The 21427-nt window shown below is 43.7% G+C and overlaps 1 protein-coding gene and 1 pseudogene across 2 annotated transcripts in view; both read right to left on the bottom strand.

Annotated features, from left to right (window-relative positions):
• The window catches only part of NBAS (NBAS subunit of NRZ tethering complex), a 1762396-nt gene that overhangs the window by 1429266 nt on the left and 311703 nt on the right, over positions 1 to 21427 (bottom strand). For both annotated transcript variants that reach the window (XM_069235962.1, XM_069235961.1), the window contains exon 11: positions 18907 to 18975. In XM_069235962.1, coding sequence (XP_069092063.1) covers positions 18907 to 18975 — 69 coding nt within the window. The remainder of the gene's footprint in view (positions 1 to 18906; positions 18976 to 21427) is intronic.
• On the bottom strand, positions 1760 to 2376 carry LOC138297419 (rho-related GTP-binding protein RhoA-B pseudogene; annotated as a pseudogene).

Genomic DNA, 21427 nt, shown 5'->3' on the forward strand with positions numbered 1-21427 from the left:
GGACTTGGCCGCAGAGTGGAGGAATCTCACCCATAATATTGGAACCAAGAGGGGGAAGTGGGAGAGGCAAGGGAACCCTCATTCAAACATATCCTGCCTGCCCTCAATTGGAGAGCAAGACGAGGTCTCGCCAGCTGCATAATTTACCTCTGGAACTGAAATGGAACTAGGGTAACTGAACAGGCCAGAATGTGGTGCCGGACTTCTAACCCAGGATGATTGGATGAAACACCCAGTGATCTCAGGTGGACCAACCCTCAAATGGGCCAGAATCCAGTGCTCTGGGCAAGGGATAATCCACAAACTCTGTATATCACATACTCCGGGATCACTGGGTCAAGCTGCCAAGCTGCAAATATTGATCCCCCTCGGGCCCTGTGGTGCAAATGCAACTCTATCCCTCCTAAGAGTCTAGAGGTCACAGAGTGAGACCCCCACACACTAGAAACAATTTTGAGTTTTCAGGAAGTTTGTGGGCAACAAATGCGTTTAAGAGGGAATTTTGGGATGAAGGGAGTTTAAGTTTTACTTGGTTTGCATTAAGTTACCCATAACCCAGCCCAAACCGGAGACCCTTGATACATATGCCCCACAGCATATTATCAGTACCCATTCCATGTCCCATGGCAACCCGGTCATCAATCTAAAGAGCACTCCACATCTATGATCCACAACCCCCAAAGTCGTAATGGTTAACTTTTCCATAGCTAGAGACAGAAACATTCTTTTGTTACAGTCGAAAAATAGTCAGGGAAAAGTTACAATCTTTTAATGAACACAGTATATAAAAGACTTTCAAAAGTCTGGTCGCAGTTGGACATGTTTTGTGGCTTCTCTCTAATTACCCCTCACTCACTTTTCCCTCTTTCATTCTGCCATAAACTGGAGCCAAATATTACACTCGAAAAAGTAGTCCAAACCCACAGCTGGTTCTATCTAGCTATTAGCATAAACAAAGAACTTTCTTGTTGCTGCAGTCCAGCTACCAAGGGCCAATGTCTTTTTCCAACCAAGTTGTTGAATAGCCAGCAAACATTCAATAAACCGATTTGGGTACACAGTTGAGGGGGAAAGAGATGTTAACAGGGGCAACAGGAAAACATTACTTATCACCAGAGATCACAGTGTTGACTTCTGAAGAAAAGACCTTTGGTCTCCCATATAATGTGTGCACTCTTAGGGGGCAGGTGGAAGGGAAAACAAAACCCTTCAACTTTAAGGGTGCAGCTTTGGTGGTGCCATTTCTACAGCATGTGTGATGGGTATCAAGTTTTGAGAGAAAGCTGGATTTCATTTTTCAAGAACCCTCCCATGATAGTTGATTTTTACATGACAAGCCCCGTGCGTTACCCTAATTATACAGAAGGATTTCTCTCTTCATAACTTATGTTTATAAAAAAAAAAAAAGGGCAAAAATAAAAAAAAACACAAACAGGCCTGGCTAATTAACCACAGAAAGAGGAAAAGCCTTGTGGGATGTTGACAATTTTACATAAATCATAAGAAAAAAAACATAAAAACCCTACAACACCCCAAATTAGACTCCTCTCTTCATAAATAATAATCCTGATTGGCCAAATCACACAGAAAAGTTGGTTTTGGGAAAAGGAATCAATCGGCACGGACACTCGGTCGTTGCCATCCTGTTGGTCTCAAGTTCTTTTGATGGTTCACTTAATCCGGGCCTCCCCTAAGCACTCATTGTGAGAAGAGAGAAAATTTATCTTTCTGAAAGAGTGGGCGCTTTAGAAAGGGAAAGAGGAGCTGGTAGACTGAATGGCTCATTTCTCATCAGCTTACTTTTTTTACAGCAGCTAGCAAGTGTTCTTTTTGCGCCCACGCTTGGCCTGCAGGGCAGCTCTAGTAGCCATCTCAAACACCTCTCTCACACCATCCTCTGTCTTGCAGAGCACTCCAGGTAGCCAAAGGAGCTAATACGGTTGGTCGTATCCCACCCTTAACAGGCTCCTGTTTCATTTTTGCCAGCTCCCTGCATGTGTGCTCATCGTTCCGCAGGTTCTTCTTGTTTCCCACAATGATAATAGGCATATTGGGGCAAAAGTGCTTGACTTCAGGAGTCTACTTTTCAGGGATGTTTTCTAAGCTGCCTGGGCTGTCAACTGAGAAACACATTAGAATTACATCTGTGTCAGGGTAGGAGAGAGGTCTCAAATGATCATAGTCCCCTTGGCCAGCTATATCGCAAAGTGCAAGTTCTTCTTGTTTACTGTCCACCTCAATGTCTGCCACACAGTTTTCAAAGATGGTGGGGACATAAACTTCTGGGAACTGGTCTTTGCTAAAGACGATGAGCAGGCAAGTTTTTCCACAGGCCCAACCCCCAACGATCACCTGTTTCTTGCGTATGGCAGCCATATCTTTACCTTCGCTCTTGCCATTTTTCTTCTTTGGTCTTTTTTCCCCTTCCAGACGGAATCCGCCCGCCTTGCTTTGTGACAACGCAACGTCGGCCGAGGTTCCGCCCACTTCCTTTGAGATTATCCAGTGACACTAAAGGCCTAGGCAAATTGCCAAACTAACTTTTTCACAGTCTTATGAAACATCACTGATCTCCTAGACTGCATAAAAAGGTCAGCCATCCTTCGATACGCAAAGAAGAAACGTATAGCTGTCCTAATGCTGCACAAGACCAACTTAATGGGTACTCAATTCCACTTTTTACACTGCTTTAGCCATGACCAAGTGTTCTATGCAGGATTCTTTAGAGGCATGAGAGTTGTGGCATTACTCTTTCACAGGTACTTTTCCATGGCACTCACAAAGACATATGTTGACCCACTGGGAAGGTTCTTGGGCATAGAAGGCACTCTGGAGGGCTCCTATTACAATTTCCTCAGTGTTTATTTCCCCACCACAGTACTCAAGGGGGGTCTTAAAAGACTGATGTGCGCTATTGTTGAGGCTCTAAATGGATGACCATCATGGGGGACAGGGGTCTTCAACAAGGTCCCCAACCTAATCACAACCACCACAGGCCCCCATGACACACCGAATAGGCAGTTTAATGTTGCTGGGTTCCTGGGTAGCCTCCCTAGGCTCTGCAATGTGTGAAGAGAATGGCACCCACATGAACAAAATATACACATCTGTGACCCACAAAACACTTTCTTGCATTGACTTGCTGTTGCTCCAAGCCACTGACGTCCTCCACCCAACAGTGGAATTATTCCTGCATGGTATCTCTAATCACTCCCCAGTTCTTATGCACATAGGGACATAGCAGCAGCCCGAGGGCTAACCTAGCAGCGTAATGCATGGTCCTTAGCCAATAACCAATATTCAGATTGCCTAGGACAAGAGATCAAGACTCACTTCCAAACCATCTAGGCTTTTGGCAGCAACTAAAACCACGGTCCAAGGCTGAGCCAAGTCCCTCAATGATGTTTTAAGGATTGGGCAAAGTGGGATCTAGCCAAGAGCCCCAGAATTTCAAGGGTCCCTCTGGCAGAGCCAAATCTCTTCTGCAGAAAGTCTTGCCCTGATGACATTGAACAATTCTTAAGCAGATTGTTTTAAATACCATTTTATTTTAATTTACTTTTAATGTGGGTGGTGCAAGTGAGTCTAGCACAGACATCTTGCAGAGAAATGATGCGTTTATGTTTGATGAAACATCCATAAAACAATTTTTTTTTTGCTCATACCAGGACCTGAGAAATGGGAAGGTGTCACAGAGATTATTTGCAGTAATATTAGTGTGTTGCTGCTATGTTACAATATTGAAAACACATGCCACTATCCCTGATAATTAGTTGTAAACAGATTTAGAATTTGGTGTGCTGTGCAGAGTCCGCTACCTGGCCATAGAGGGCATGAAAGAGCTGAAATTGAGCGGGGTTGTGGAATTTAATAAAATATCTACTTGTCTGTGGGACAGGTTGCTTTACAAATCTGCTTGTCCTGTAAAAAAGTACACTTGCCCCTTTGCTACCACCTAATGCGGCGACAAATTATGGTAGCAATCTCATTATATGAGAGCTCTTATAATAGTCTCTCTGATTATGCCAGGGCTCATAACATAGCAGGGTTTGAATACTAGCAATTCCCTTATTTTGCCACTTTTCTGCAGATCTACATACTGGGGCTGGAAGTAGCAGTAAGCAATATTTCCAGGGTTAGAATGCCCTTTTGAGTCTGGGCAAACCTACAAACTTTCATGTTTTAGGGATTTTCACCAGCTCTTTATTTTTTTCCAATAATGAGAAAGGTTGAAAATGTACTGATAACAGCAGAAGTAAAACCTCTTCCAAGGTTGGGGAAAAAATGTGGTTGGAGGGAAAGTGAAGTTGTAAATGCTCAACAGATTTTCGCTTGAGCAGATCTGCACATGCGTATTTGCTCATACTAAAATGCAGTTCACAAATTTTCTAGGGGCACAATTTCCTGGCCTACTTCTATAAATTCTTGTGAATTCATGGAAGTTGTAATTCTGCACTAATGTAAGGTCATATACCATAGTTACACTTTTGTTACTGACTTTAAGAATTGGGTCCATAATTGGTTGTGGTGTTAACCAAGACCTTCTGTTTTTTTATTAAATTCTGTCTATCTGTCCACTGGCTTCACTGTGAGTAACAGAATTCTGAAAATGTTTCCCTGCACAGAATAAAAACATGTGCATTTGCACATCAGGCTTCAAAGTCCCACTGCCCAATTCTACATCAGGTTGAATTAAGCACTGTGGGAATAGAGCAGATGTCTTCAAACTATTAGTTAATACACTGCAGAGGTCTGTGTGTCACCAAACAGCCACATAATTAAATCTTGGTTGGTACAGTGGAGAATAGTGACTTGTGTATTTTCAGCGCTACGAGGTCACAGCCTGTGACAGAATGCACTGTAAATGTGTGTATTATTTAAATTTGCATTACACACAGTATAAAATAGATTACCTCAAAAAGTGCAAAACTTTTTACAATGGTGCTTCCAAAATATAGATTTTAATAATACCCAGACCGTACGTGATACAATTATTTTACATAACTGATCCTTCAACACCTCCTCAGGGGTAGTAAAGCACTATGTAAATACAATTACAATCAAAAGCACACATTTCACAGCTCAGTTGTTAACTCTTTTAACCACCACTCAAAAATAATAAATCTTTGTCATCACAAAGCTTCCAGTGATTCATCAATTAAAGCCAGTACAGGCTACCAAGCATATTTTATATTTGCAGATTACCCTTTACATTTGCAGATTAACAGCACACATTTGTATTTCTTTCAGGCAAGTAGGCACCCTTGCAAGAAAGCTTGTTTAGCTGTCTGTCCCTCTCTCGTTTTCACTGAGCAGGAGACTGACTGAATGACAATTCACCTGAAGTGTTTTAAACTATTGGAATTAACCATCCCAGGACGGTCCTCTTTATTCCAAAACTAGTCATTTTGGATTCAAAGTAGAAGTGAGGCTAGGAAATGTGTGCCCCCCTAACTCCCATGACTCCATGGCCCCCATGGGGGTCGCACCCCACAGATTGAAGGCTTCTGGAATAGAGCCTGTGGAATTTGTCAGTGAACGTTCCAGCATGATGCCTGGACACCTGATTCTGGTGCAACTTCTCAGACGTACCTCTGGAACGTTTGTGACTTAAAAAATAAAACCCAAAAGTATGTCCAGGCAGAGATGTACATTTTTTTCATGAATAAGGTCATAAGAATTTAATTGCAGTGCAAGTTGACTGCGCAGCTGAGTGAAGGGTGGGTGGAGAGGGAAGTCAGGGTTGGCTACATGGGCCGCCAGTCTTGGCCTCTGCGATGCATGGCCTATATGGAATCCAATGGCTCTGCAGTACACCCACACTTTGGTGGCCCATGGAACTTTGACGACTGAACGCCTGGTGCCTCACCGACATGAAGGTTATGCACAAGTACGGGAACTGAAAGTATTTCTGAAACTAAAGGGGTCTGTGGAATCTCCAGGGGTTCTGTGAGAGGCAGGGAAGGCTTGCAAGTGAGGGATTGCTGATCCCACCTAAGGGAGCAGGATAGGCAGAAACAGTAGAAAATGATGGAGTTAGATGCCGGTATTGCTTGCTTGGAACGAGGGTCGGGGATGGACAAGGTCAAAAGTCACAAGGTGGCGGATGATAGGGCGAAACTGTGTGAACTCTATCTTGAGGAGGCTTGTCAGTGCTGGCTGGCACTAACTAGCAGGGTTTACAAATGAGGGGGCAAGTCGAGTAAACTGATCTACTCGTTGGCGACCCATGGGGCGATCAATGGGCGGTCCTGGAGATTATGGAACAGTCATCATCAACAGTTACAGAAGCAGAAGCATCCGCTAATGCATTTGAGGATTATTTCCATTAGATTTGGCCAACAGTGTGGTCTTGCATAAGGAGCGGCAGTGTCCTAAGAAGTGCTCCTCATTTCAACCCATTTCCCTGATCTACAGTGAGCTTAAACTGTATGCCAAGGTGTTGGCCAACAGGCTCCACAAAGTCCTGCAAGCCTTGGTCCACCCGGATCACTGCAGCTTCATATCTCAGTTTAGTACCAGACAATGTATAAGCAGAGTAAACCTGGCCTATGCGTATCAGCATCGCACAGCTGGGCCCAGTGCCTTTCTCTTTATTGACTTTGAAAATAACTTTGCTCTAGCAAGACAGCCACTAGCAACGTGGATCAAGTGCAACTTGTAGGTATGGGGACTTAGTTGGGGGCAGGGGCCAGAAGTCCGTATTGCCTTATATGTGGATGCTTTTCTCTCTCGCCTGGAGGTCACGTGCCGAGGCTTTTACAAATGCTGTAACTCTGTGGACAGGTGTCGGGATTCTTAATTAATCAGTCCAAGTCCCTATTAGTTCCCAGCTCTGGAGGCCCTGAGACGGGGAGTTGGCAGTGCCAGATGCCTATTCATAGGCAGCATTTCCAATACCTGGGAATCCATGTTTTCTAACTCCTGGAACTTGTCTGTCTTTGAACTTAACACCCCGGTTGCTAAAATGAAGAAGTGCTCACCTGCAAATCAGTATTCTGGGAGGTTGGCACTTTTATTTAAAACTATGATCCTGCCGAGATTTCTCTACACTCTGCAAACTTTTCCACATGATTCTACACAAATGGTCCATGGAAGTACAGGCCAGAATACGGTCCTTCTTCTGGGCAGGAAAAGTGTCAGATATAGCTTCTGACAAGAGTTCTTGGTCTTCTTATGATGTGTGAATGGTCTGCCTCAGATGTACCGCTGTATTATTAGTCCTCCCAACTACTGATCCTAATTGACTGGATGCACGATGGGTGGTCAGACCCAGCTGTCCGGAGAGACCAGAGGCTGGAATTCTTTCATGATTATGTTTTATGGGGTGCCAAATCCGCGCTCCCTCCCAGATCTGTGGTCTTCCTGGTGTGGAGATTGGCACTGCGCTGCATGGAGTGGGATTGGAGGGGTCGCTGGTTGAGACAGGTATCTTGCTTGGAGGGCTTTAGCAAATGGGACTTAATTGGCATCTCCAAACTTAGGGGCCTTTGGCGAGAGTCCCATATGAAGACCTTTCACGAGTTGCACGTAGAATTCAAGCTTCCCCATTCACAATTTTATAGGATCCTGCAGCCAGGACATATACTGGGGTACTATGGGGAATCTCTTGCACGGGCCCACCTAGTGAGGCTGTGTAGAAGCCTAAATACTAATGGTGGCCTTTGTTTAGAACTCACCTAACCCACCATTGATTCAGGCCTGGTGCAAGGAGATGGAATGATGTGCGGAACTGGAGGAACCATTTATGTTGCTAGCGGTTGCCCCCGAAGCAAAAAAATATTTGGGATTAATGGTGAGCACATTATAAACTAGAATAATTGGTGTGCTGTGAAGTAATGTTTGTATTACGGCTGTACCTGACCACTTGCATTGTTTGGTTCCTTGATTTCTTAGAAAAAAACAATAACGTTTTGCTTATGAAAAACAGGAGTTTAATTGCAGTGAAGAGGACAGGGCTCCTTGATAACACATTGTTATCTAGCTGCTCGATTCAAAGTTTTCCTAACCTGGCATGCCTACCACAGTCTACTTTGAGCCCTACATGCTTAAATTATGAATTTCTTACTAACTAGTAATCATCAGGCAAAGCTTAGCTCAACCACCTGCTGACCTATTTAGTAACATTGTACTTCAGCACAGATTCTCCCCTTTTATGTAAGCACATCAAAATGTGTCTACTTTCTACACACACTTTCCTGCCCCCAACAGTAGACTCTTCCATTGACAATGAAAACCCTGGCCAACCAAAAAAAAGCAAACAAATATAACCTTAAAACTTTATACTTGTAATTTTCAGATCCACAATCTATAATTAATCTGACATTCACAACCTCATTGTTGATCGCAACATGGTTATTTTGTTTTACCACTGAATCCTGGCTTAATACCTATTCACAATTAATACTTGGCAGCCACATTCTTTTCCCATAGTTAACTTTTATTCATGCAGAGAAGCAACTGAAACTTGGAGGGCCTAAACACATTTCATGACATGGATGCCACTACAACATGGTGGATGTTAATCCTTGAGCTCCGCATACCCAAAATCAGTGGATAAGGTACATCTGCCAAGGGGGAATGGGTACTCCACAAACTTGAAGATGTCAAAGTGGACCCAGGGCCAACAAAGAGAGTCAACGGGCAGAGAAAAGAAGATAAACCGTGGCAATGAGAATGTCATCTGCTCTCCTAAGATGGCAAAGTGGGCTGAACAAAGGAGGGGTTCAGTGGATGCCCAGCCCCTTGTGCTGTTGGTGACATGGGGTCTGGGCAGGACATATTGGTGGGGCACATTGTTTGACGGACAGATTTGCAGTGTAAGGAGGCAGTCACAAACTGACAAGGAAGTGGACGCAAGCTGCACGCAGCACAAGAAACGGCACGTGTCCCCAAAGATAGATACTGCTAAATAGGACAGACAGAGGTACAGGGGGCAGAGTAGAGAAACTGTGCTTGTACAGGCAGTGCTTTAATGAATACCACCATTTAACAATACAGTGATTGTCAGTCAAGATGCAGGGCCAGAAAGTAAGAACAATGACTGAGCGAGGACATGAAAAGTTCCCCACAGAGAAATCCAGGGGACAAGAGATCTTTGAGTGAGTTTCATGTGAAAGATGTGGTGGGCATGTGTGGGTTTTACGAGTAGACAGTGAATACATGTTTGTATGGTGGCAGCAGAGTATTTTTTTCTTTTTCTTTCTATGTGGTCTATTGTTTGGGGTTTGACTTCATATGCTATCTACAATACAAATAATACAGCATTCAAAGGGGATATATGAATTGGCAGAATATGCCGGTAGAAGGTTTAGGAGTTTCATAAACACTGCTGTCACTAATATGTACAAATAAATACAACAGTGCTGTCATTAATATACACATAATAATTAGATAAACTGGCATGACACAGAAGTAATGTGCTTGACATGCATCTGAACTTGAAATGGCACAAAAGCCCTCACCACAACCACTGAGTGTCCTAATGGCAGGAGCAAAGGTGGAAATAAAAGCGTCTGGAATAGATTTTTGTTTGCAGTTTTATATAGTGCGAAGAGGATACAAAGGTATTGGAGTGCTTTACGTGAGAATCAGTAACATTACACAAGGTCACATTCATTCTTTCAGGCATGGGGATATTACATGATTTGCCCAGAATCACAGGATGTTGAGCCAACGCCAAGACTCGAACCTGGCTCCCCAGTTCCTAAGTCAGCAGCTCTGGTCGCAATGCCACATCCTCTCCTCACATGACAAGAGAAGTATGGAATGGCAGATTCGGCATAGGAGGCGAAACAGTCAACCATGGCAGCTAGAAAGGAAGGTACAGGTCTGAAGAAAGACGCACTAAAGTATGGTCTACAAGAACTTAGTATTGGAGGGTGTAATGGAGCGATGACCTCCAGCAGGAGATGGACAAAGTTAAAACAAACATAAACTAAGCGTCCCCTTAATTTCTTCTAGATGTAGATCAATTGGGCACAAGAATAATGGACATGGAAAAAGCTGTCCAGGAACTGGGTGAAAAGATGAAAGTTGCATCAAATAAGACGACTCATCTAGAAAGACAAAAAATATTCTACCAATGAAATGTGAAGATTTAGAGTACAGGGCGAAGAGAAACAACATCAGAAAAAAGGACACGAAGGAAGATGCAGAAGGAGAATATATGGCAGTGGAAAAGTCACAGAAAGTTGGGCCCAGGAAAAGAGGACACCAGGATACATCAAAGAATATTGTGGTCATTCCCACATCATTTCCTCAGAAGGAAGTGATACTAAGAGAAGCAAAGAAGCAACTGCCAATACTTATCGAAAAAAGCAGGCTGATCCTGCTACCGCATCTTGCCCAACCTACACTCCAAAAATGCAAGGCCTTTAAAGCACTCACAGACATTCTGAACAAGAGGGAAGTAAGCTTCAGATGGATATTCTGATGCAGTGTGGCCTTTCAACTTAAGTCTGAGATGCATTGTGTTCATAACACAGAGGAGGGTCTCAAAGAGCTAGGTCCCACCACTGATAAAAATGACAATGAAAATGAACATGGCTCCAATGGAGCCCGAACCTCAGGAAGCCCTTCACCAAGGCACAAAGACAAAGAAAAAGACTGTCCAGATGAGAAGATAAATACATCAGCGAGATCCAATTCATAACCATAAGTGAACAGGTTCAGTGTGGGCTCTGTACAACTAGGTGCACGTCATTTTCAAGTTTAGGGAAAAGTTTGGACACAGGAGTAGCCCAGCCCACCTAGAGATATGGGCTGATGGAATAAAAAGATTTTGGGGGAGGGAGGAAAATATCCTTTTTTTTTTTGCATTTGCATTTGCAGTTTCATTTAGGGATGAGATAGAGGGGTAGAGCATGACTAGAAATGGTTCACATTGATTTAGTAGGCTTGATGTACAGATGTATAAGGAAACAAAAACTACCAAGTCACATTCTGGGGCCTATCCATTTATGTCAAGGGGCTCAATTCCCGGTCAAGAAAAAACAGTTACGCACCTTCCTAGCACCACAATGAGCCCACGCAGTAGTGCTTCAGGAACCCCACGTAAAAAAGTGAGAATCTAGTCTATTCGAATCTAACATCTACATTAGGCAGGTCCACCCAAATGCACAGAACAAGTCCTGGGGAGTGGCAGCCTAATGTTCCAAGTCCTTCCAAATAGTCATAACCAGTCTCGGCCAGCTGTGCGCTAAAGGTGAGGGATGGCGCACATGGGGGTAGGGGGGAACAAAAACAATAAGGTAAAAAAGGAAATTTGAAAAAAGAAACTTACCTGCTCTGCCGCTCCTCTTTTCTGATCACTGCAGGCAGGCACAGGCTCCCAGCCTGCCCTGCAGCCAATCCTGATGCTGCTTAAAGCAGCGTTAGGATTGGCTGGAGCGCCTAGTCAGGGTGCTCCCAGGCAGATTGGAAGCCTGTGCCTGCTCTGAGAGCACAGTGCACATGTGTGCTTGGCCTGCCAAACACACATGCGCACTGAGGGGAGTGCACAGTGAACTCCCCTCATCCCCGTCATCTCCACTGGCCCTGCCCCTTTAACAACAAAAGGGTAATAAACACAGTTTATTATCTTTTCGTTGTTAAAGTTTTGCAGCTGCTGCTGCTCACAATGGGGGTGGCAGGGGGACGCTGCTGGTCATAACGGAACTAAAGGAAGATAGGGAAGGCTGGTTTGCAGTGATAAAAGGCAAGGTGGGTGGGACACGTTCAACTCTCTCTTATCCTCACAATAAAGGACAGGCCACCTTTTTAGGGAAGGTATTAAGGAAGATTGCTAGATTTGCAGATTAAATAATGTCCCTGATAGGAAACTTCAAAACTGTAATGAAGGGTAATCAGGACAAATCTGAAGGAGGCTGCAGGCTGGCAAGTGAGCTATCCAGGAGATCAAGGACTGGTTGCAGGAGCTGGGGCTTGTAGATGTGGGGACAGCCGCACACCCTGGAGAAAGGGACTATTCATGTGTTTTTTGCGGCACAACTCATATATTCAAGGATCAACACGATCTTACTCTTTAACCATAACAAGAGCTACTTGACAGAGAAGAATATAGGCACCATATAGGTTTCTGATAATACTTTTATTAAAAGGTTTAACAGGCTTTCATAAAAATTGGACACTGGGTAAACATATATTAAAGTGGTGAAGATTTCAAAAGCCATAGATGAATACTGGGCAACTAATGACTGAGGAGGTTCCTCCTGCCCCCATCTGCAAAATTTTTAAGTTGTCATCTGGGGAGGCTGATGTCTATGTTTGAAGCTATGAAAAGGCAGAGAAGCCTGTTGACAAAAAGCTCAGACGCAGAGTTGGCGAGAGCAGAAGAAAAACACAAATGAGACTCTAACCAGTATTAGGGGTCAATTCAGAACTCTGCAAACCAACAAAGTTGAAAAGGCCCATTTAACACTGAAAAGAACAGCTTATGAAACAGAAGATAAGGTTCATCAACCTTTGGCTGGTGCTCTAAAGTGAACAAAAAGAGAGCCATGGGTCTTAAGACCAAGAATGGTAACATAACTCTCTGTAATAGAGAGGAAGCAATAAAAAAAAAACTTTTATAAACAAAACTTTACTTTAGGGAGGGGGCTTAAGTGATCTGTGATCATATCTAGAGGATCTAATGTTTCTTCATCTCTTGCAGGACTGAACCAAGGAGTTGGGGGTCTCGGCTGAGGAAGATGAGATCATGTTAGTAATCAAGAGGCTCATAATCAACCAGGCACCAGGGCCAGATGGTTTCAGTGCTGAATTATATAAGATTTATGCTTCTAAATTGGCGCCCTGTCTTAGCGGACTATTCTTCTACTTCAGATACTTCACCCTGACCATGGGAGAAGCCACCATTGTAGTGATGACCAAACTGGGTAAAGATCACACAGACTGTTTAGTATGCAGACCGATCACACTTCTTAACCTTGATGTGAAAATATTCATGTAGGTTCTTGCGCTTCAACTGCCGCCTCTTCTCCCAGGTACAGAGGAATGATCAGGTTTTATTTCAAGAAGGCAGACTTTTGATAATGTCTGAAGAGTGGCCCACCTTGTCAAAAAGATAAAAAATATATATAAAGGCCATGATAATGGCTTTAAACTCAGAGAAATCCTTCAAAAAGGTGAACTGGGCATTCATGAAGGCAGTTATAGTAAATTTCGGACTTGGAAAGCAGTATAATAAAATGGCACTTGCAAGTTACCAAGCCTCTAAGGTAAGAGTGACGATAGATGCAGCAGGTTCGGGGTCCCTAAAAGGCAATAAAGATGAAAATGATACCATGACTGCAGTCAGAAACAGAGGGAGATGCTCGGAGACATGCAAACCTCCATAGTGAAATGTGTGTGGCAGTTTCAACCACAATTCTTAGAGACATCTGAGAGTAATAGAAGAGTTTGGATTTCCCTTTCTACTTATCTATTACAGAGAAGATCTCTTGTGGATATTTGGGATGTAGAATAATTGTGAAGGGAAACAGGAAAACCCTGACTTCATGTGAACAAGGCAGTGGTGGGCAGGCCCTTCTGGGACCTTTTATGGCTACCACAGAAATCTAGGCCACAAAATGTTATTGTAGCCACATCACATACATATGTTACATGTATGGGACACAATAGCCATCACCTACGATATCATATCCCTACCCTCCTTCTTAGCATCCATTTTCAACCAACCAGATTTGACTCCAGGAAAGGAACACAATAATGTGCGAGGGAAAGTGAATATCGGATGATTGCAGACCTATTTCACATGGGGCAAATTTGATCTTTTGATGATTTAAAAAATATACAGCCTCCTAGAAACAGAAAGATGAACCTACCAACCAATTAGACACTGGGGCTGGCAGTCTGGCGTCATGGAAGCTGCAACAAAATGGGAGAAGACGTCTCATATCAAGGGAAAAAGTGATGGCTATGTAACCACCATAAATTTCTTAGCTCCCTCAGATTGGTGGGCAGTTGGAATTCCATGGTGAAATGGGAAAATATCAGGAGATAGGTGGTTAACACCATGAAGCAAGATATGTGAGAATAGCCTATCCACACAACATCGAGAGTCAGCACTGAAAATAACAAAAGAGTGATACATAACCTCAGAATAAAGAAATAAAATGCATCCAGGGACAACCAATAAATATTGGCGGGGATGTGACAAGGTGGTTACACCTCTGCATGTGTAGTCGGTCTGCCTGAAAATGGCAACTTATTGGAAAGATTCTCTATTTCAGCAGACTCTGCAGTCATGACTTTAGGCATGCGCCTGCAGGCTGGGAGGAGGTAGGAAGATGATAATGGAAACTGAATTGCCAGCTCCTCCTTATTTCCTGCCTTATATTAGCTAGGCACTGGACACAAACTGCCAGTCTGACATGGCACATGATGCTGGAGAATACGGGAGATGATGGCGGTGGAAAGACAGTCAGCACATATCAATAAACTAAAAGAGACCATCACACGGACATTGCAGACAGTTTTGGCTTACATGGGGATGGAGCAGAGAGAGATAGCATGTCCTTCCAGGCTGAGGGTGCTAGGCCTGCCCAAATTAAGGGCTCTGGTATATATAGGAGGGGAAGTCACATTCAAGGGAGGAAGTTGAGGTTGGTGTGTGTGGGATCCTCCAGTAGACAGTGAATCTGTGTTTATGTAGTGCCTGCAGGGTACCTTTTTCTTTCTATGAGGTTGACTGGGGTTTGACCACCATGCTATGTTCGCAACAAATAATATGGCATTCAAAGGTGAATATATGAATTGGCTGAATGTGCCGGTCGAAGGTTTAAGATTTTCATAATGAGACTGCTGTCATTACTAGCGCAAATGCTAAGAAAAAAGAATTTAAAAGTATGCACTATACTGTGAATAGATGTTCTCCTATCATAAGCTAGATTACCTTCGAACAATTCAAGATCAATATCCTGGTTTCCCAAACGAACACCATCCACTTATAAACCATTTATCATCCTAAGAAGCAAACTTTGCTACCCACTTTACTGAATATGTGATGTTTAACCCTATAGCCTCTGAAATATGTATTTATAGTGATTTTAGCATTGATTAGGGCAACCCCAAGTGCTATGCATTTTTGATTCTTCAGAACCTAACTCAATTACACAACCTCACTCAACACACTTACCATTCCACACACAAGAGCAAACTAATCGGGGGCGGCTCCTCCATTAGGGCGGAGGAGCGTCACCCACAGCCCCCCTCTGCCAGCAGTTGCAAAACCTTTAAAAGAAAATGATAAGAAACTTTATTATCGTTTTCTTTTAAAGGGGCAGGGCACTGGGGTGACGAGCAGTGAGTGCTCAGCACTCTCCCTCAAAGCGCATGTGTGTTTGGCCGGCCGTCTTGGGCCGGCCAAACACACATAAGCACTAGGCTCTCTCCAGCCCAGCAACACAATTGCCTCGCTGGAGGGAGCCTGCACAGGCTCCTAGTCTGCCTGAGAGCGCCGTGGCTAGGCGCTCCTAGCCAATCCAGACGCTGCTCTGAGCAGTGTCAGGATTGGCCACAGGGCAGGCTGGGAGCCTATGACTGCAGCGACGGAGACGGAGTAGTGGAGCAGAGCATGGGGTTAAGGTAAGTGGTTTTTTTAATTATTTGTAATTTTATTTTATTTGTCCCCCACCCCCTCTCGCCACCCCATCCCTTCTGCTTGCCATGAGCCGCTCCTGGAGCTAACAGCTCCCACCATCTCTGACCCCAGTGGCAGCAAATGTTTATGACCATACAAATCAAGTCAGATCATTTTCTCTTTTCACATTCTTAAAGGCCATAAACAATCCCCACCCTTATTAAATATGAAAAGTGTACAAACAATTAAAGATGGACCACTGAACAAGCTATCTAATTTAGTACAACTGGATTACTGTGTGAACATCAACTAGGCGGTGTATAACAACATAGTCATACTCACAGTGTTAAACAAAGGGGCGGCCCTCTGAAATTGCAGTATTCTAAACTGAAGACAAATCATCCATGGTGCTCTGACAATTTGTGCAAAAAAAAAAATCAGAAATATTCAAAACAAATGCAGCAAAACCATGTTTTCTTCATATGCCCTCAACAAACTAAAAACAATGAGGAAAGACATCAAACTTCATTCAGGTACGAACACATTCTGCTCTTAACAGCATTTGTTTCCCTTTTTAGCACATAAAGGCAAACACCCCTCCTAATGCTGATCCTGCACCCCAACCACCTTTGGCCAAATAGAAAGAATAACTTTACTCTTTTGCTAACAAAATATCTTCTAATAGAAGCAAAATTTAATCAGTCTCGCCACAAACCATGCACCACCACTGAAAACAACAAAACATGAATCACCTTCACACCCATGCAAATTTAAGTACTTTCCTCACTCAAAGGGAAACTCCGGACAACAAACTACTCCATGGACCACTTGCTGGCCAATGTCATTAAGAACAAATTCCAAATTTTTGAATCCATTTTGCTTTAATTTGAATACTGCTTCTCTTTCCTACTGGGATCTTTCATGATTCTCTGAAGATGAGAAAAACAATACTCATTCAAAAAAAAAAAAAATCCTCCTTAAATAAAGAACTCCAATCAAATTTCTTCACATTTTCAAATCTGATGTGGCTAAGAAAAGTAATGGATTCCAAGGAACAAATTACGTGTGAACGAAAATTTACTATCCGTCCATCAACTCCTTTAACTCCCTGAAGAAAGTTGAAAACACCTTAAGTCCAAAGGTCACAGGCCAAAAGGTGTCCAAGCTATCAGCTCCAGACTAGACTTAGGGCCTAATTAAAAGTTTGGAGGATAGCCCGTCCGCTAAACTCCCAACAGGGTAGCTGCCACTGTAGTGGCAACCACCCCACCAGACTTATTAGGTGTTTCCCGCTAGGCTGAAGGGCGGAAACCTCGCCCTTCAGCCTAGCAGGAAACAGATGGCAGCATTGTCTCAGACTCAAAATCGAGCCTGCAGCAATGCTGTCACCTGCAGACAGTGAACATTGCGAGGGTGCTAGGCAGGGGGAACCCTGCACTGCCCATGCCAATTGCATGGGCAGTGGAGGGCCCTCCCTTTGGCCCCCTGCACCTGTTCTCTGCTAGCCTTTTCGTGGTGGTGAAACCGCCATGAAAAGGCTGGCAGAGAACGATGTTGTAATCCGGCGGGAATCGCTGCATGCAGTGCAGCCCTGATGGAGTGCGGCCTCCACCGGCAGTCAACCAGTCGGGATCACTAGGCCCGGTGGAGACCGCGTAATCCTAGCGGGCTGAACACCAGGGTCTTAATGTGCCAGTCAGGCTGCCACAGCAGCGGCATTCCTGACCACCACCGCGAGGCTGCCGGTCTCGTAATGAGACCCTTATTGTCCACAATCTCAGTAGGTGCTTCACAGCCCGCTCCAGCACCAATCATAGCAATCCTACTCAGGGGTATAGGCTGGTCACTAAAATGGGGGGTGGTGTGAGCATCAGATTTCCCGACAATCACACTGTCATATGTTAAAATACATTATATGACAAGCAGGGCACATAAGAGGGGCTTAAGAGGCAGCGGAAAGGGAGAGGTATGGGAATTGGTAGGAGGACTAAATGAGAGAATATTTTGTAAAATAATTAACATTTTCAGGACTTTCAATAAAGAGCTGAGAGAGAAAATCCACTCACCATACCTGACTGAAAGCAACTGTACCCACCTACTCTTCACCCCCCCACCCCTCCAAATCTACACCCCTGATCCTCCTCTCTGGTGCCAGCTTAATACTTGTCAAAAAATTACCCCTTTGTCTGTGAGCTCCACTGAGGATCACCTTCAAACTCTTAGATGTTTTTACCTGCTCAGACACTATTGTCCCAAAACACTGAGCTGTGAGAAACGTGCCTTGACCTCACTTCTGGATGAAAATTCCTTATGAAATACATAAAGCTGTCTTTTCCAAATGCAAGCGGTGTTGGTGCGTTATATTAGAACATTAATAAAATAATTAAGTATAATAAAGCAGATGATGAGGAAAAGGCACGAGCAAAACGTGGGTAGCGTGGTGGGTTTAGGTAGGGTACAGAGGTTTTACACATTCAGACGGTGACATTAGAAATTTGTGCACGCAACTACATACTGAAATCACAAGCAGCTCAAAATACCAGGAGCGGCTCGCGGGGCTTTGTTGGGGCGGGGCATGTGTAGGGAGGGACGCGGAAGAAAATTAATAAAAATATTTGAAAAAAATCACTTACATGCTCTGATCCTGCGTCGCTCCTCTCCCATCCCTGATGCAGGCACAGACTCCCAGCCTGCGCTGCAGCCAATTCTGACGCTGCTAAGAGCAGCGTCAGGATTGGCTGGGAGCGCCCAGCCAGGGCACTACCAGGCAGATTGGGAGCCAGTGCAGGCTCTGTCCAGCCCAGGTAACTGTGTTGTCGGGCTAGAGAGAGCCCTGTGTGCATGTGTGTGTTTGGCCCGCCCGAGACGGCGGGCCAACACACATGCGCTCTGAGGGGAGTGCACAGTGCACTCCCCTATGCTTGTCACCCCCAATGCCCCGCCTCTTTCACAAAGAAAGGATAATAAACAGAGTTCATTATCCTTTCCATGTGAAAGGATTTGCAGTGGTTGCTGCTGGTGGGGGGGGGAGTGGGGGGAGCAACGCTCCTCCGCCCATACTGAAGAGCTGCGCCTGCAAAATACTTTCCTTTATTATACGAGAGCGTCTTTATATCACTACATAAGACTCTATAAAAATAAGTTGAATGGAAAGCAATATATCAGCAACCTCTAATGAAAACTTCAAATGTTGCTAGAAGATGCAAGCAGTTTAAAAATCAATTAACACCGTCTTCAGATCAAGTAGATTATTCACAGTAGTGATCTGAAATGCAGGCAGGCTGCAGCAACAATAATACATTACTTAAAGGAAGTGTCAATACCTGCTCTCTTCCTCGTCCGCTGAACAAATGGAAGTCCATAATCCTCAATAATCCTCTTCTCTTCGTCGCCTGTTGAACAAAAGGATATCATGCATCGCAGTGTTAGCAAAAATATAAAAACACATCAGAATTCTTGATTATTTTTTACCTTAGGAGGGAGCAGACTTCAATAAATCCAGAAAATAGCGAAAGTCATTCAAGTGTCAATGATTAAATATCAGGTTTATTGAGTTCCCTCGGGTACAACATAAGCTTCTTTACAAATATTTAAATATATCAATGCTTTCCAGAAAATGTTAAGCGGGTGAATTAAGACGTACACTTTTTTTTACGTTAAGCACAGCCTGTATCTACAGCATCATTTTTATGAACGTCATAAAGACATTTTTGGAACCATATTTATCAATAAAATAAATACTATATCCCATATTTTCTCAAGTTACAGATACAATTAAACGTGCAATACTCCTGCCATTCTTTGAACTGTATGATTGTAAATGAGCACACACTTGCTTCAGCTATATTCTTGTGAACAAACGTGCATCAACTGATTTCCCCACAAAATAATATAATAAACGTGATGAACAAGGTATTCAAGGCCTTTGGTAATTCTCTTTCTGGTGGATACTCTAGCTAACTGCAGGATCCTCACCTTAGAATAGTTCCAAAGCGCCAGAGTGCATCTGAAGATGTGAGTCAACATATAAGCGACAACCCTGCGCGCTGACGGAAGCTTGTCTTTTTCTTTTTCATATTTTCAGAAGCAGAGCATAAACAACTGTTGCTAACAATGCGCTGAATAGTGTGCTATGGCCCAAAGAGCATCCTAGAGCTAAATAACATGGAAGTGAATGTTACAGAAGAAACTAGTTGGTTATTCCGCTCCATGTTTTCAGCTGTGTTTTTTTTTTTTAAACACTGTTCTGCTGACCAGACACAGATGGAATAAAGAAGCACATTCCACATGGTAGGGGCCAAAATCGAGAAAGATTGACCACCCAATTTGAGCACGTCGCACTCACTGAACTTGCGCCAAAAGATGTTTGTGTGATCTCAGAAATCTTAAAAGAAGATATGGAGTAATTCTTTCCCTCAAGTATTTGGGGCTTCTACTGTAGTAGGCTCAGAACATCAGCAGCAGTCATTAAACAAGAGAACTTACGCACCAGGAGCCAACATAAATTCATCAAATGGGAGGTGATAGGTTCCAGTCTAGGAAATTGAAGAGGCAATGGAGCAGCTGTGTTTTGCACAAGCTGAAGTCAATGGAGCAAACAGTCAGGAAGGCCAAGATATAAAATATTTGAATAATCCAGTCCCAAGGTTATCATGGCTTGAACAATAGCCTTTCGGGTGTGATCTGGAACTATTTTACAGATGTTTTTCAGACTTCATAAAAGAGTGGAATCAGGAACCAGTCATTGTCCTCACCGGGAGGGGAAAGGAGAGGTCCCATATTAATTTGGGAACTTTTTAGATGTTAAAAAGAGGCCACTTCACAGAAGAGGGAGGTGAGAGTGCAATGAGGAATTTGTTGGTAGATAGAGTATCCACCAGAAAGTAACCAAAGGTAAGTAACTAATTCTTCAGCTAGATAATTATAATTATATATTCCTCACCTCAGAATAGACAGCAAAGCAGTACATCCCCTAGGCGGTGGGTCCGTGGAGAGGGATCAGACCAAAAAGTCTTGCAAAACCAAGCAGGCAAAGCTGTCCTTCCATCCTGATCTGGCTGTCAACACAGAACTGATTTGTGAACATATGAACTGATGCCACATTGCAGCCCAGCAGATATTAAGGACACGTATTTCTTGCACCAAAGCAGTTGGAGCATCCTCAGCACTGATGGAATGGGCTCCCAGAATTTCCGGTGGATGCTTCTTGCCCAGTGCACAGCTGCTATTGATGTAAAGGACTATCCACTTCAACTAGGTCCACTTCTGCGCAGCCTTCCCTTTCTTTATTCTGGAGAAACCGACAAAAAGCTGATCATCCATTTGATGATCCTTGGTACAATCTATGTAAACTTTAGAGCCTTATGGGGTCCAACCAATGAAGCTCCTCCCCCTTTTTCAAGGAGTGAGTGGAATGGGTCCCTGACATTTCAAGGTCTGCTTCTTGTCCTCCATCTAGCTAGTGGATCTTAATTCAGAGAACTATCCATCGCGATGAGGTCCTCTTCTGCAGAGCCTTCCCTTGCTTTTCTCTGGTGATCCCCATAATAAGTCAATAATCCACTCAATGATCCCGGAGACAACCTATGTTAAAGTTTAGAGACCTTTTGGTGTTTAACAGATGGAGCCTCTCCTCTCTTACGAGGGGAGAGAGGGAGCAAAGAACACTGGTAGAATGATGGATTGCCCGACATCGAAGGGATTCATGACTTTAGGTACCAATGCTGCGTAGATTCTCAGCACCATTTTGTTCAGGAAAAGGTGATACGGGATGGTTGCGCTATGTAAAACACAATGAGGAAGACAGCCCTAAATGCAGCTATGCATCATTTCAGAGGACACGCA

The sequence above is a fragment of the Pleurodeles waltl genome, chromosome 5 (assembly GCF_031143425.1).
Source record: "Pleurodeles waltl isolate 20211129_DDA chromosome 5, aPleWal1.hap1.20221129, whole genome shotgun sequence".
In the NCBI taxonomy this organism is placed as follows: Eukaryota; Metazoa; Chordata; class Amphibia; order Caudata; family Salamandridae; genus Pleurodeles; species Pleurodeles waltl.